The sequence below is a fragment of the Triticum urartu genome, chromosome 7A, assembly GCF_056163025.1.
Source record: "Triticum urartu cultivar PI428250 chromosome 7A, HENAU_Tu73, whole genome shotgun sequence".
Lineage (NCBI taxonomy): Eukaryota > Viridiplantae > Streptophyta > Magnoliopsida > Poales > Poaceae > Triticum > Triticum urartu.
The window spans coordinates 566570319-566583347 of record NC_141879.1 but is presented as its reverse complement, the minus strand read 5'-3'; the positions used below and the strand labels follow the sequence as shown (position 1 = coordinate 566583347).

Sequence of the window (13029 nt, the reverse complement as noted above, 5' to 3'; positions counted from 1 at the left end):
CCCATGCCTCACTTCTCCTCCTATTCCTCCTCCTGTTACTCGCAGAAAAATCTTGAAGCCTTTGGAGTTCCCTTGAGCAACATGAAGTTGCGCTACGAGTTCACGGCTGAGCCGCAGGGGCGGAGGACCAAGGCAAGTAGCTGCCGATGTCTCCCGTCTCACTGCCAACTACTCTTGACCATCCTCGACACCTCTTTCACTTATATTTGTCATACCCTCAACTTCCCTTGTTGCCTCCTTCATTATCTTGTGCCCACCCGTCACGGTGGTCCCATGCGATGATGTGAAGGCATCGACCGAGTAGGTGTTGCACCATGAGTGATTCGATTTTGTGGCATTCCTTTGAGCCAATCTTTCGGGCTCCGATCCTCCTCAAGTTCGCCCGTTAGGACGGATTAGACAAAGCTCCGGCGTAGATTCTTGTCGGCTCTTTTGGGCGGCGGCGTTAGGGTTTCTCATCGTGCGTATGCAATGACGATATTTGGTGTTAGGTTCTTCATGGTCGACAAGCTAATCTCTCGCCGCCGGTGATAGAAGGGAATGGAAGAAAATAGAGATATACACAAGATTCGTGATCAAGGGTGGACCCAGTTTTTTTGGAGTGGGGCATTTTTCTTTACTAGATGTAAGAATTTAAGTAGTTTCTTATGAGGATGTGAACTAATTCTCTAGAAATTTACAAATAGTTCTAGAAAAGTTGTAAAAGTGAGTATACTTTTGTTTTAAAGTTCATTTTGATGTACTTTTTCAAAGAAAGTTTGTTCCCGTATTTTTGGAAATTTTGAAGGAACATAAGTCAAGTATTTGTTGAAAATATATTTTTCTTTTTCAAATTTTCACCATTTATTTAAAAAGCTCAATGTATTTTTTGGAAGTTCAATGGTTCTATTTTCAAAGTATAACTAAAGTTGTTGAAAGCCTGTTCCAACTTCCACCCGAATTTTCTAAAAAGTATCTACCAATTTTTGTAAAATTGCATGGCCAGACAACTCACTTTCTGATAGCTTTACGTCGCTGTCCATATTCTGTCATCTTTCTGTTGTTGTTGAAATGTGACCACTGGGGAAGATTTGGCGGCTTACTGCCATTGGGAAGATTTTTGTGGATTACCCTCAACTAGATACGCCCATCACTTGGATTCCAATAGAATGCATGAGGAAGGTTTGGAAATGCAACAAATTAGAATCTCCCTAAAGCTTTATTTCAAATCCAAAAGATATATTTTATAAATATTAGGGTTCTCGAGAAAATCTCCAACTTCCAATGATGGTGTCATAGGGGCGCTAGAGGGTGGCAAGGGTAGTCGACAATATACCAGAAGGAGAAGGAGACAACAACAATAGACAAAAGTGATTGACAATACGGAAAGGAATATTGATGGGTCTATTTTGTGAAATGTCTTGTGTGATGCCTTGGAGCACATCTGCTTGCAAAAGCATGGTTAGGAAGGCATCATTTTGCTTGTTGTCGATGTCGTCTACAAATGCATAATATTAAAAATATGTGTTGTCAATGTCGTCTATAGATGCAAAATAAAATATGCGTACATTGATCAGGAAGATGTGTTCTAGTATTACTGATTGATAGTTTCTATGGTTTTCTTAGTTCTCAGTAGACATTGAGAACAATTGATCCTATGTTGATATCCTTCCAAGATTTCACAATTTATGAACTATAAGAACATACTATATATTTTCAAGGTGACTTGGGAAAGCCTTTCTCTCCTCGATCTCCACCGACGAGCCCGTGGATTAGCCTCCCCTTCGCCTGCCACTCCGACAGCCGGTGGAGGGGAGGAGAATCCTGGTGTCTCGGCTCCCACTAGTAGATTGGTAGGGTTTTAGTCCTCCCAGGGGCGGTGTTTGGACGGATGGTGGCACTCCTTCTTTGAGTCAATCTTTCGGGCTCCGATCCTCCTCAAGTTCGCCCGTTAGGATGGATTAGACGAAGCTCCGGCGTAGATTCTTGTCGGCTCTTTTGGGCGGCGGCGTTAGGGTTTCTCATCGTGCGTATGCAATGACGATATTTGGTGTTAGGTTCTTCATGGTCGACAAGCTAATCTCTCGTCGCCGGTGATAGAAGGGAATGGAAGAAAATAGGGATATACACAAGATTCGTGATCAAGGGTGGACCCAATTTTTTTGGAATGGGGCATTTTTCTTTACTGGATGTAAGAATTTAAGTAGTTTCTTATGAGGATGTGAACTAATTCTCTAGAAATTTACAAATTCGAGTGGGGGGCCTGGTCCCCACTGAGCTCTATTTTGGTCCGCCCATGTTGGCATGATGTGGAAAGGATATTGACTAGTCTCTTTCAGAAATGCGACGTGTGATACGTTGGAGTGTGTCCGCGTGTAAAAGTATGGTTAGCAAAACATCATTCTGATGTGATCTCGAGGTGCTGTCCCGAGACGCAAAAACGTACAAGCACAAATGTGAAGGAAAACTTCTTCTCATATGTCTAACATTGCTCTCTCTAGTATTCTTGGTTGAATATGACTACGACGCAAAGAGAGCTCATCATGATCCACTTGACGCCTTCGACGTCAGCTCACATCATCCCATGTGATCACGCACAATGTTGTGGTGTCGATCGTGCGGTGCACAACATGTCGGGGTGTAAAGCATTTGTCCACACATTCGAACGTAATGAATTGGATTCTTGGTTTTAAACACATCCATCAATTTGTAGATTAGAAAAAAAAATCAAAGTTCCAGTATGCCAAAGCATCCTCTTTATTCATACCTACGTTTTGTTATTTGAGGTAGACTTTGGTTCATTGAAAAGTGCATTTTTCTTCCCTCAAGAAGGGAAAAAGAAATGTGCACTCCCAAATTAACCGGAACGTGAGAAAATCTCAGTCGATCTAGACGTCTTAATCTTGAGAAATAGACGGGCCTTCATTTACCCCTTCTTCATATTATCAGAAATCCTATATGTTGTGGCGACTAAAGAGAGAAAATTATGCACCGTCTCCATTCTACACGCTAAGCGAGCGTGTCATTGCACGCGCTAAGCGTGTGATTCTACTCGTCAAGCTTGCGGAAAACCAAAGCGCAGGCCAGAAAGCTCCCGGCTCCCGTGAAAGAGGAGATATTTGTTGCCGTAAAAGGGAAAAAAAGAAGGAATATTGTTTGCCGACGTGTGGTCCTTCTACATGTGGACTCGCGACGGCGACAGCTAGTCGGCACGGCGCAACGCAACGCAACGGGCGCGGAGATCCGGAGAAAGCAGCAGTCTCTGAGCCCCCGGCCGGGCTGCTGGCCACTCTGGTCCCGAAGTACTGTAGGACGACGACGAAGTGAGCGTGGGCGCGGCTCCAGCACGCGACAGCGAAACATGCCCGTCGACGTGTGACCCCCTGAGCCTGCCAAGCACCTCGCCTCTCACGTCTTGCTCCTAGGGAACAGGTGGCTCCTGGTCGCTCTTCCATCCGGTCTTCGTCGCCTGCTCCTGCTCGGCCGTATATAAACCCTTGCTCGATCCGTCCATGGAGGATCCAGCAGCACCACAACACTGTACAGTCTGCCAGAGCTCCGCCTCCCCCTCCATTGCCAGAGCTTGATCGAGTGATCGGTCGGGCCGGTAGATCGATGGGGTTCCTGGAGGCCCTGTCGGGGCTGTGCCGGTCGTGCCCGGCCCCCCTCACGCGCGGCCACCTGCAGAAGGGGCGGCAGCTGGAGACGGTGGAGATGAAGGTCCGGATCGACTGCGAGGGGTGCGTGAGCAAGATCCGCAAGACGCTGGAGGGGATGGACGGCGTCACCGGCGTCGACGTCGTCCCCAGGGAGAACAGGGTGACCGTCACCGGCTACGTCGACGCCGCCAAGGTGATGCGCCGCGTCGCGCGCAAGACCGGCAAGCGCGTCGAGCCGTGGCCCTACGTGCCCTACGACGTCGTCGCGCACCCCTACGCGCCCGGCGCCTACGACAAGAGGGCGCCCGCCGGGTACGTCCGCGACGTCATGGCCAACCCCGGCGGCGCGAACGCGTCCTTCGCGCGCGCCACCTCCACCGAGACTAGGTACACCGGGGCCTTCTCCGACGAGAACCCCAACGCGGCGTGCGCGATCATGTAGCTCCTCACTAGGTCGATCGATCTCCTCCCGTTCCATTTGGTAACTCCTAGTAATACCTAGGTAGTAACTGCTACGTATGTATGTATATTTGGGTTACACTTTTTCCTCGGAGGAGCTGCATGGCTGCTCCGGGTTGGTTCAGGCGGCAGGCTGGCCGTCCTGCCGTCGTTCCCGTCGCAGATGCTTCAGGCTGCCCCGCCGTCGCCGTGCTGGGGCCGGTCAAGCTCTTCGACCACTGATGAGGTACGTGGCAATAAACTCCATGACCCGGATCTAGGTCTGGTCGTTGGTCTTGTTCCCATTCTGCTCCGCTGCAAGGTTGATCGATCTGGAATGATCTTGTGCTTCTGGGCATTACGCCGGGAATGATCCTCGATCGGCGTCCTGTTGACTCGGTGTTCGCATTTCTCCAATGTCATGTGCAGTTGCTGCAGTGTCCATGGGCCACCAATTTTTAACCTCCAGGCTCTAAGAAAGCCCTGGAGGCCACCTAAGATCACGCCGTTGCGCAATGCCAGCAAAGGAGTACTGATCTTGCCCGGCGAGGTCGGGTCTTTGTGATTGAATAAATTATTAGTGGATTTAGCTTCTTCCATCTTTCAGCTTCAGTTACTGTTTCCAGAATAGACTTTGTAATTTCCTTTCTTTACAAGAACCGTAAGTAGTGATCTATGTAACAATTCTACACAAGCAATTTAGTGCGTAATTTTTAGGAACAATTTCTGGCCAATTCTTGGCTTGATGTATGCTTGAATGATAACCAAACCAATCAGTACCATTTTTTTTTGCAAAAATATACTCTGGCTCTTGCTTGGAGGATTGCCACTATTTTGGCAAGTATTATAACCAACTCTACTTCAATTTTTTTCGGCAACACCAACCGACCAAAAGCTTAACCGAATTTGGTAGGGTTGGCTTGGGCTCAAACCAAACCCACCATTATTGAGCTTTGTTGCTCCAAATAACATCAAAGAATTATTCATGGGATCAAGCATTCTTGTTAGCAGTGTCTATCTGTTTTAGTTTTTTTTATTGTGGGAAGTAGATGTTTTAGTTATTAAAAACACATATTTTTCGAACCTCTAGTCCATGTCTTAGGGACCGAACGCTCTCCCCCTCCCCCGCCGCCCCGTCCGATGGGATGAGATGAGTGGCAGGAGGAGTGCGGGGACGATGAAGTGGGCGGGAAGGATAAAAGGGGAGTGGGAGGAGGGAGGAGAAATGGAGATAGAGGGACATGAGTGGCGACCTCATGGCAACCAGCGACATACTCGGAAAGGGCTAGAGAAGAGACAAGAGGGGTGGGAAGTATACCACATAGGAGAGTGAAAGGATCAGTATGGCGACTAGAGGAGGGAGGGTGAATAGGCGACTAACAATCTTTAACCTCTTTATGTTCGACAAGAAAGTAGGTCGCGCAACTAGGTGGACAACCTATATGACAAGCAACACAAGAACATGTGCAAGCACAAAGTAAACACACAATAAAAGCTTGTACAAAGTAAAGGCACGAAGTAACCAAACAAGTGGAGTAGATGGAGATGAGGATGTGTTGCCGAAGTTCCCTCCTTTGGGGAGGTACATCTTTGTTGGAGAGGTGTGGAAGTACAACACTCCCTAAATGTCCCTAGAACCACCTTATTCTCCTCAGGCCCTCGCACGATGCAAGGTGTCGTGAATCCAGTAGCGGTGCCCTTGAAGGTAGCAACCAGAACCTTTACAAATAAGGTTGGGGCTCTCTACACAACTTAGGAGGCTTCCAACACCACCACAAAGCTTCACCACAATGAAATATGGCTCCGAGGTGAACTCTTCCCTCTAGGGTGCCCAAACACTCAAGAGTAACAAGATTCACAAGTGAAAGTATGGGGGAATCAAATTTTCTTTGGTGGAAGTGTAAATCTAGGTTTCCTCTCTCTCTCAATCCCTAGCAAATCAAAAAGTTTGGTTGGCTACGAAAGGAGATTGGGTAAGAATGAGTTGGGGCGACAATGAAGAGAAGATAGAGACGAGAGATTTTTGGGAGGTGGAAGAACCCCCTCCTCAAATCCAATCGTTATCTGCAGATTCGCATAGGGGCGATACAACTGCCCTAGGCCTAACTCTTCTCACGCAGAAGCATAGCCGTACAACCGCTGGGTGGCCTGGTGGTACTGGTTAAAATTAATAATCCGGAACAACCGTATCAATATCACCCTGTACAACACCCGAGACCTGAAAGGAATCACCCTATCCTCAGTACCGGGGGCGATACCTGCACTAGAACAACCGCAAATATCCTCACTCTGGTGGCCACCAAGTTCGGAGTGATACAACTGCTCGTAACCCCGGTAGTACCGCTATAAATACAAGCAATGGGACAACCAGTGGACTACCACCCTATTCCGCACCCGGTACCTAAAAGGTATCACCCTCGATGCGGTACTTGGGGCGATGCAAGGGCCGGAACAACCGCTCGACAGTGTGGATTGGGGATGCAAAGTCCCGAGCAGCACAACCGCTATGGATGCACCGGTACAACTGGTCACCCACAAACCTGAGCACTTCCTGACCCGAGGGCATCACCCCTCGGGAGGTAGTTCTCCAGGAGTGTCGGACATGTGGTACAACCGCTTGCTCTAGCGGTACAATCGCTCAGAGCAAGTTTCCTACAATTGATTGAATTTGAAGCTCTCTCCTTAAAAGGAAAGGCAATATGTGGGTGCAAAATATATATGTCTACGTGTTTGATTCACCTAGTACCTTCCTATGCGGATCGCCTCTTAATAGTGCGGATTTCCTACGATTTGTCTTCGGTCTTTTTTGATCGGAGGGGTGCCCAACCGTCTTGTGCCATATAGGGTATACCTATGTAGCTTAGGCACACAGTTAGTCCGAAAGTTGCATTATCATCAAAACCAAAATAGTTAAGGCAGGAAATGCCCTTTCAGAGAGAGGGGTGGAGAGGTCACTCCCTAATCATTTACTTTGAGACCATAGTAGTACAGTTAAGGCCTATGCACATGGTTTGAACCCCACATCACACACAATTTTGGGAACGTGTGCTCGAGTGGATTGGCCATCGGGGGTACCATTGCACACCATAAGAAAAATCTTGTGTGACAGAATGGATGTTCCCAAACGGTTTGCAGAAGGGAATTGTTTGTGATAAGTATCCTTTCCCAGACAATTTACCTTGTTATTAATCATGTCCGATGGTGTTGCCACTTCCAAATGGTTTGTCAAGGTGGATTGTGTGTAATGTGTCCGGTAATCGCACACGATTATCTATGTAAGAATGTGCATCATGATGTTGTCTACCGCACTCGATTGTTTTAAACAAAGGGTGTGCGTTGTTCGATTTGAGGCTCATGACTTTTCGGTCAAGAAACTTGTGAGATGTTATGTCTAGCACCTGGCATTCACTTATATATAATTTAATTATTGTGATAGCTACTTCACCAGAAATGTTATTCCATTTTGAATGTAGGCATAACTGAACATCTTTCGTATCATCAAACATAGAGATCAACATATGTTCAAGAATTACAAGCATCAAATCAAAACAAATTCAACAATGCCAATTTAACATTACACACATGGCAACAATGCAACTTTAGAGACGGTAAAGAGAGAGGCAAAAGAAATTCAGGTTGTTCTCGAAGTTGAAGAAACGATAATCCCATATTGTACCCCTCGATGGAAGGATTTAACAACCATAGTACAACCCCTTGTGATGGTGCCCGCCCATCATTCATCATCTTGAGGAAGACATCAAAATCTCATCATAGTATTCTTGGTGAAATACTTTAACTTTCCTTGCCTCGTCATGAATCACATAGTGTGAGAGGTAATACTCAGTGAACTTCTTTGGAAGCCACTGAAAACAGAAATATTATGGTATTATGGTGTAATCATAGATCATGAATGTGGAAAATGAAAGCTACATATATAATTATTACCATCCTAAAAGTCAATGTTTTCTTGGATAATGCACAACCAAATAGTTTGATTATGATCATCTGTTTATTCTAAGAATCTTTTTTAGTTTCTTCACTTGGCCCGGTTTCAGGAATATCTCATTGCCCCATGCGCATAAATGGTTGAAGCGTGGATTTGTACGTACATGCAAGAGATCATAAATATGGCAAAGTTACTTGGAAATTGAACAATAATATACAATAAGGCTAGCCCTAGGAAGATCAAGCTAACCTTGATGGTAAAGAACTACCTCTCGCATTGTGACCCTGCAATATGTACAAGCATGTTGAGGTGAAACGAGAGTTAGCACACTATCCATAATAGCCTCATTATGAAGATTTAGCACACTAGTATACCAAAAGAGTTGAATATGGAAAGACTTTTCACTTAAACATGCTTATAAGAAGACACCAAATATAATCACATTGCTTGATATATTGAACATCTGAACCAGACATTGCATACTGTCAATACAATCATCTGCTTGATTGAACACATACTATGCATAACTGAACAAAAGAGGCCAAATAGTTAAACATCACATCGGATAATCAGAAAATTAGTGCATAGAACGAGGGCTTAATTAGCTATAAGTTAGATTTAATTGTCTAGAATAATAGGGAATGATTTGCTAAAAGATACTACTCATTGTCAGAGATGATGATGGGCCCCTTCCCCTGAGAAGAGCATGTGTCCTTCTCTTAGTCAATAGAGAAGACGATGGGCTCTGCCTTGATAGGCGAGGATCCAACGGGCATGCCGGCGTAGATGTTGCTACCAGTGGCCTCAATGGCGGAGTAACTCAAGCCGCCGTAGTTGACCCGGGCCATCAAGGAAGTTGCATCCCTCTCTACGAGCGTGCTATAGAAGAAATCGACCTCGCAGGAAACACACTCCAAATGTTCAATAGCACGCCACAAGACATTGTCGTTGACGAGCCCAATGTTGTAACCAGCCCAAGAAAGATGTAAATATGCAAGGCCACTTCTGTTGTCTGCTTTGAACCACACTAATTGTTCCTCGTGCGTGTCGGCCTTGACGATGACGTGGTCTTCAAGGATCTTTGGGTTGGCACGCATGGAGGTGACCATGGATTCATCCATGAGTGCAGCCGCAATTTGCCTTTGAAAGCCATATGCTCCTCGGCTCCCCGAGGCAATAGTGGCACTTTGGGGGAGGGGATGGGGATCCTGTGGCTAGATGGTGTTTTGCAGGCGACATTAATGCAAATCTGGCCAGCGACGGATTGGAGGGGGGTGTGGATTACGTGAGTTGACCAAGTAGAAGTGGGAAGCAAAGATCGACGAGCGAGAATCAGAGGGGTTTGAATTTTGGAGGCGGGGCGGTTGAGGGAGGGAAATTGTGCTCCAAGGGGGGATATGAGGGAAATGGCGCTGCTGATGAATTTTTTTCGCTAAACTGAAAATGTCGCTTGAGAAATACATACCACACACGACTAAAACACAATAATAGTGTGCAATAACAATCTCTCGAGTTCAAAGTCTTGACTGCGAGCATCCATCGGTCACAATTTGTTCAGAATAAACTTATGTGATATTGAGAAAACATTGCAAAACAACACCTGACAAAGCAACACCTCAGATTATCATGGTAAAAAATTAAATGGTTTTGATAAAGTTGAAATGCATTACAATAATATCACAGTAACTACAAATAGTATATTTGTATTAAATTTGCAAAGAAAATGTTGATATAATACTGTTGGCACATCGGTCACAACCCATTTTCTATTGTTTCACTAAAAAAGCCCAAAACTCTTCGTACGCCTCTTGGCCCAACACAATCCCCTCTACACAGAAATATTGAAAAAGTGAGAAATTCTACAAAAATGGATTGTGAAAATTAAATTGCCATGGGTATAAGGTAAAATTTGCAATGAGTTGTGAGTAAATTTTGCCATGGGATGTACAATTAATTTGCCATGCTTGTAAGGTTAAACTTGCCATGGACTATAAAATAAATTTATCATGGGGCGTGAAGTTAAAATGCATGGATGTAAAGTAAATATCCATGGCAAATTTTATTTTATATCTATGGCAAAACTATTGCATATCCTATGGTATTTCTTTTTACTCGACGCAAATATCCATGCAAAAAAGTACATGTTTTTGCTTACGAGACAAAACAAATTTGTCGTGATCTAAACAAAAAAATTCATGGTTAAATGCAATACTTTTGCCACAATCCATTAAACTAAATTTTCCACGATGTGTGAACTAAAATTGCGATGATCCAGAAAAATAAATTTTCCATGGCATATACATGACATGATGGCAAAAGTATGAGAGTTTGACCGAGGGAGTAGACAGAGTGTGTGGTGGGGTGAAGAGAAAGACGCACGGCCGTGGACGAAGGAGGCGTTCGCGACGACCCGTGCTTTTCCTGAACGAAAAAAAAAATCCATTGACATGGCTGATTAACCTGCTCTAGATTGGTGCCCGATCCAACGGCCTAGGAGACGTTCGTCTCAACAGACTAAAAATTTCATGCCCCATTACCATTTTCGCTCTAATTTGCGAACAATCATATCTAAGGCCTTGGAGCAGTGCAATAACCCGAAATCCACGGGCTACGGAAAAGGGGTTTTCTTGTCAAGTGCGTGCATGTTCTCACGCTAGCCGTTCCGCGCCGCATGCAAGCTTGGCGTGAGCCTTATACTATACGCGGTCGCCGCGGATGCAGGCGGCTCGCGTTACGCGTGACGAAAACCAGTAAATTATAGCACACTAACTTAACGACCGCAGTAACGATCGATACATCACAGCCGCCATTTAGCTTGGACACGCTCCATAGCACTGCAGACGAACTCAACATCACGGAGTACTCCAACCGGCGCGCGCGTGCATGGCTGGGAGCAGCGCCAGGGCGGCCGCCCCCATCGTCCCCACCGTCGTCTTCGTCTTCTTGCTGCTTCTTCCTCTCTCCGCCGTCCGCCATGCGCGGGCGCAAGAAAGTGGTAGGCCATCGATCGAGCGCACGCGCACGTAAGTAGGTAAGCAGGAATTATCAGTCCATGTGTTGGGTCGTGCTGATCGCTTCGTTTTGTCGTCGATGCATGCATGCAAAACTCAGACAGCGAGGATGAGTTCAGCTACCGGAGCGGCCGGGACAACAGCCCGGACCGGTGGGGCCTCCTCCGCTCGGACTGGGCGGCCTGCTACTGGGGCCGGCTGCAGTCCCCGATCCGCGTCCCGGGCCCCGGCCCGGTCGCCGGCCCCCGCAACGGCCGCCTCGCCCGCACCTACCGCTCCTCGCCGGCCACCCTGGTGAACCGCGGGCACGACATCATGGTGAGGTTCGACGGCAACGCGGGGTCCCTGGTGCTGGACGGCGTCTCGTACCGGCTCCGGCAGATGCACTGGCACTCCCCCAGCGAGCACGCGCTAAACGGGAGCCGGTACGACCTGGAGCTGCACATGCTCCACCAGAGCGACAAGGCGAGCAACAAGTACGCCGTCGTCGCGCAGCTCTTCCAGATCGGGGAGCACCGCGACGAGATCCTGCACATGGTACGTATATGATCCTCTCGTTTCATCGGCACCACCATATGCATTCGGCCCGATCGGGGAGTACGTAACATGCATGTATGTATGCATGTAGCTGGAGCCGTTCATCGAGAGGATCACGGACAGGAGGAAGGGGTACGAGGAGGAGATCGACTACGAGGTGGACCCGAGGAGGCCCGTGAGGGGGAGCGACACGTTCTACAGGTACACGGGCTCCTTCACCACGCCGCCGTGCACCGAGGGCATCGCCTGGGCGGTGGCCACCAAGGTGCGGCATGTGTCGCGTCAACAGGTGGAGCTGCTCAAAGACGCCGTCCACGACGTACGTGGCCATGCATGCACACTTCCATGCCATCCATCTTTCTCGTTGGATACGTGGTGATTTTGTTACTAACATCTTCCATTCACGACGTACGTGACCATGCAGCATGCCAGGAGGAACGCTCGGCCGCTCCAGGAGGCCAACGGCAGGGGCATCGCCCTGTACCACAGCTGGCCTCGTTCCGGCCCCGGGAATTAAGACGGCCGGAAGCACTGAATCTGTTGCGTTAACCTCTGTTGCACTGAACGTTGTAACGTAGTTGATCTTGGATGCACTGAATCTGCGTTCATGCTGTGGCTGAATATATAGGTCATAGTTTACATGTTTTTTCTGTTGTAATCACGTAGAGGCAGGCCACGATCTGTCCGTGTGATGGCACGAGATAACCGGATCATGACCAGCAAGTTTGTTAGAGCATCTCCAACAGCTTTTCTATATTTGCACTCACTTGCTATTGCTTACACAGCGCCACACCAAAAGCGGTACTCTTTTGTATCTGCTCAAATTATTTATCTCAGCAAGAAAATAGATCGCACTGCTTTACTGTGATTTCTTGTCCATCACTTTGAATCATAGTACTTGTTAGTTGAAAACAAATATTGGTTGCCAAAGTTGCCTTTGTTCGGTTTGCATCTTCAGATCTGCCATGGCATGCTCACCACTATACTCGCAATGCTTATGGTTTTTCCGTTTTAAGTTCTACATTAGCTTAAATGACAGTCGACTGAATTTCAATTTGGGGTTAGTCCATTTTTGAGAGTTCGCCGGAGTGAAGGAGGGGCTCGCCGGAGGGCTGCCCCTTTATCTATCTTAGGATTTCGGGTGGGGACATTCATTGTGGGGGGGGGGGGGGGGGGGTCATCGGGCTATGTTGGGGCCTCGCCGGAGGCAAAACTCGATGCGGGTGGGAGGTGGGGGTGGGGTTGGCTACAGGGATGGCCGGGGGTGACGAAAGACCGGAGGTGGTGAACGATTCAGGGGAGGGCGGGGGCGGTGGTCTGTAGGGGAAGAAGAGGCGAGGAAGAAGAAGGGTTAGGAGACGTAGGATCTTCATCCAACCGTCTGAAATGGTCGACTGGCCCAAATGACGAAAGTCAGGCGACTTGCATGTAGACATTCCTATATATTCAGTACCATCAT

The 13029-nt window shown here is 47.4% G+C and overlaps 1 protein-coding gene and 1 pseudogene across 2 annotated transcripts; both read left to right on the top strand.

Moving 5' to 3' along the window:
• Positions 1–3274: 3274 nt before the first annotated feature.
• On the top strand, positions 3275–4810 carry LOC125521547 (heavy metal-associated isoprenylated plant protein 26 pseudogene; annotated as a pseudogene). Its single transcript, XR_015610388.1, has 2 exons — positions 3275–4323; positions 4506–4810. The product of XR_015610388.1 is annotated as a heavy metal-associated isoprenylated plant protein 26 pseudogene (transcript).
• A 6094-nt stretch (positions 4811–10904) lies between these two features.
• Positions 10905–12087, top strand: LOC125519064 (alpha carbonic anhydrase 7-like). The gene is made up of 4 exons (XM_048683953.2): positions 10905–11017; positions 11134–11570; positions 11662–11889; positions 11995–12087. The coding sequence occupies exons 1-4, from the start codon at positions 10906–10908 to the stop codon at positions 12085–12087; spliced, it is 870 nt and encodes a 289-aa protein (XP_048539910.1). The 5' UTR covers position 10905.
• The last annotated feature ends 942 nt before the right edge of the window (positions 12088–13029 follow it).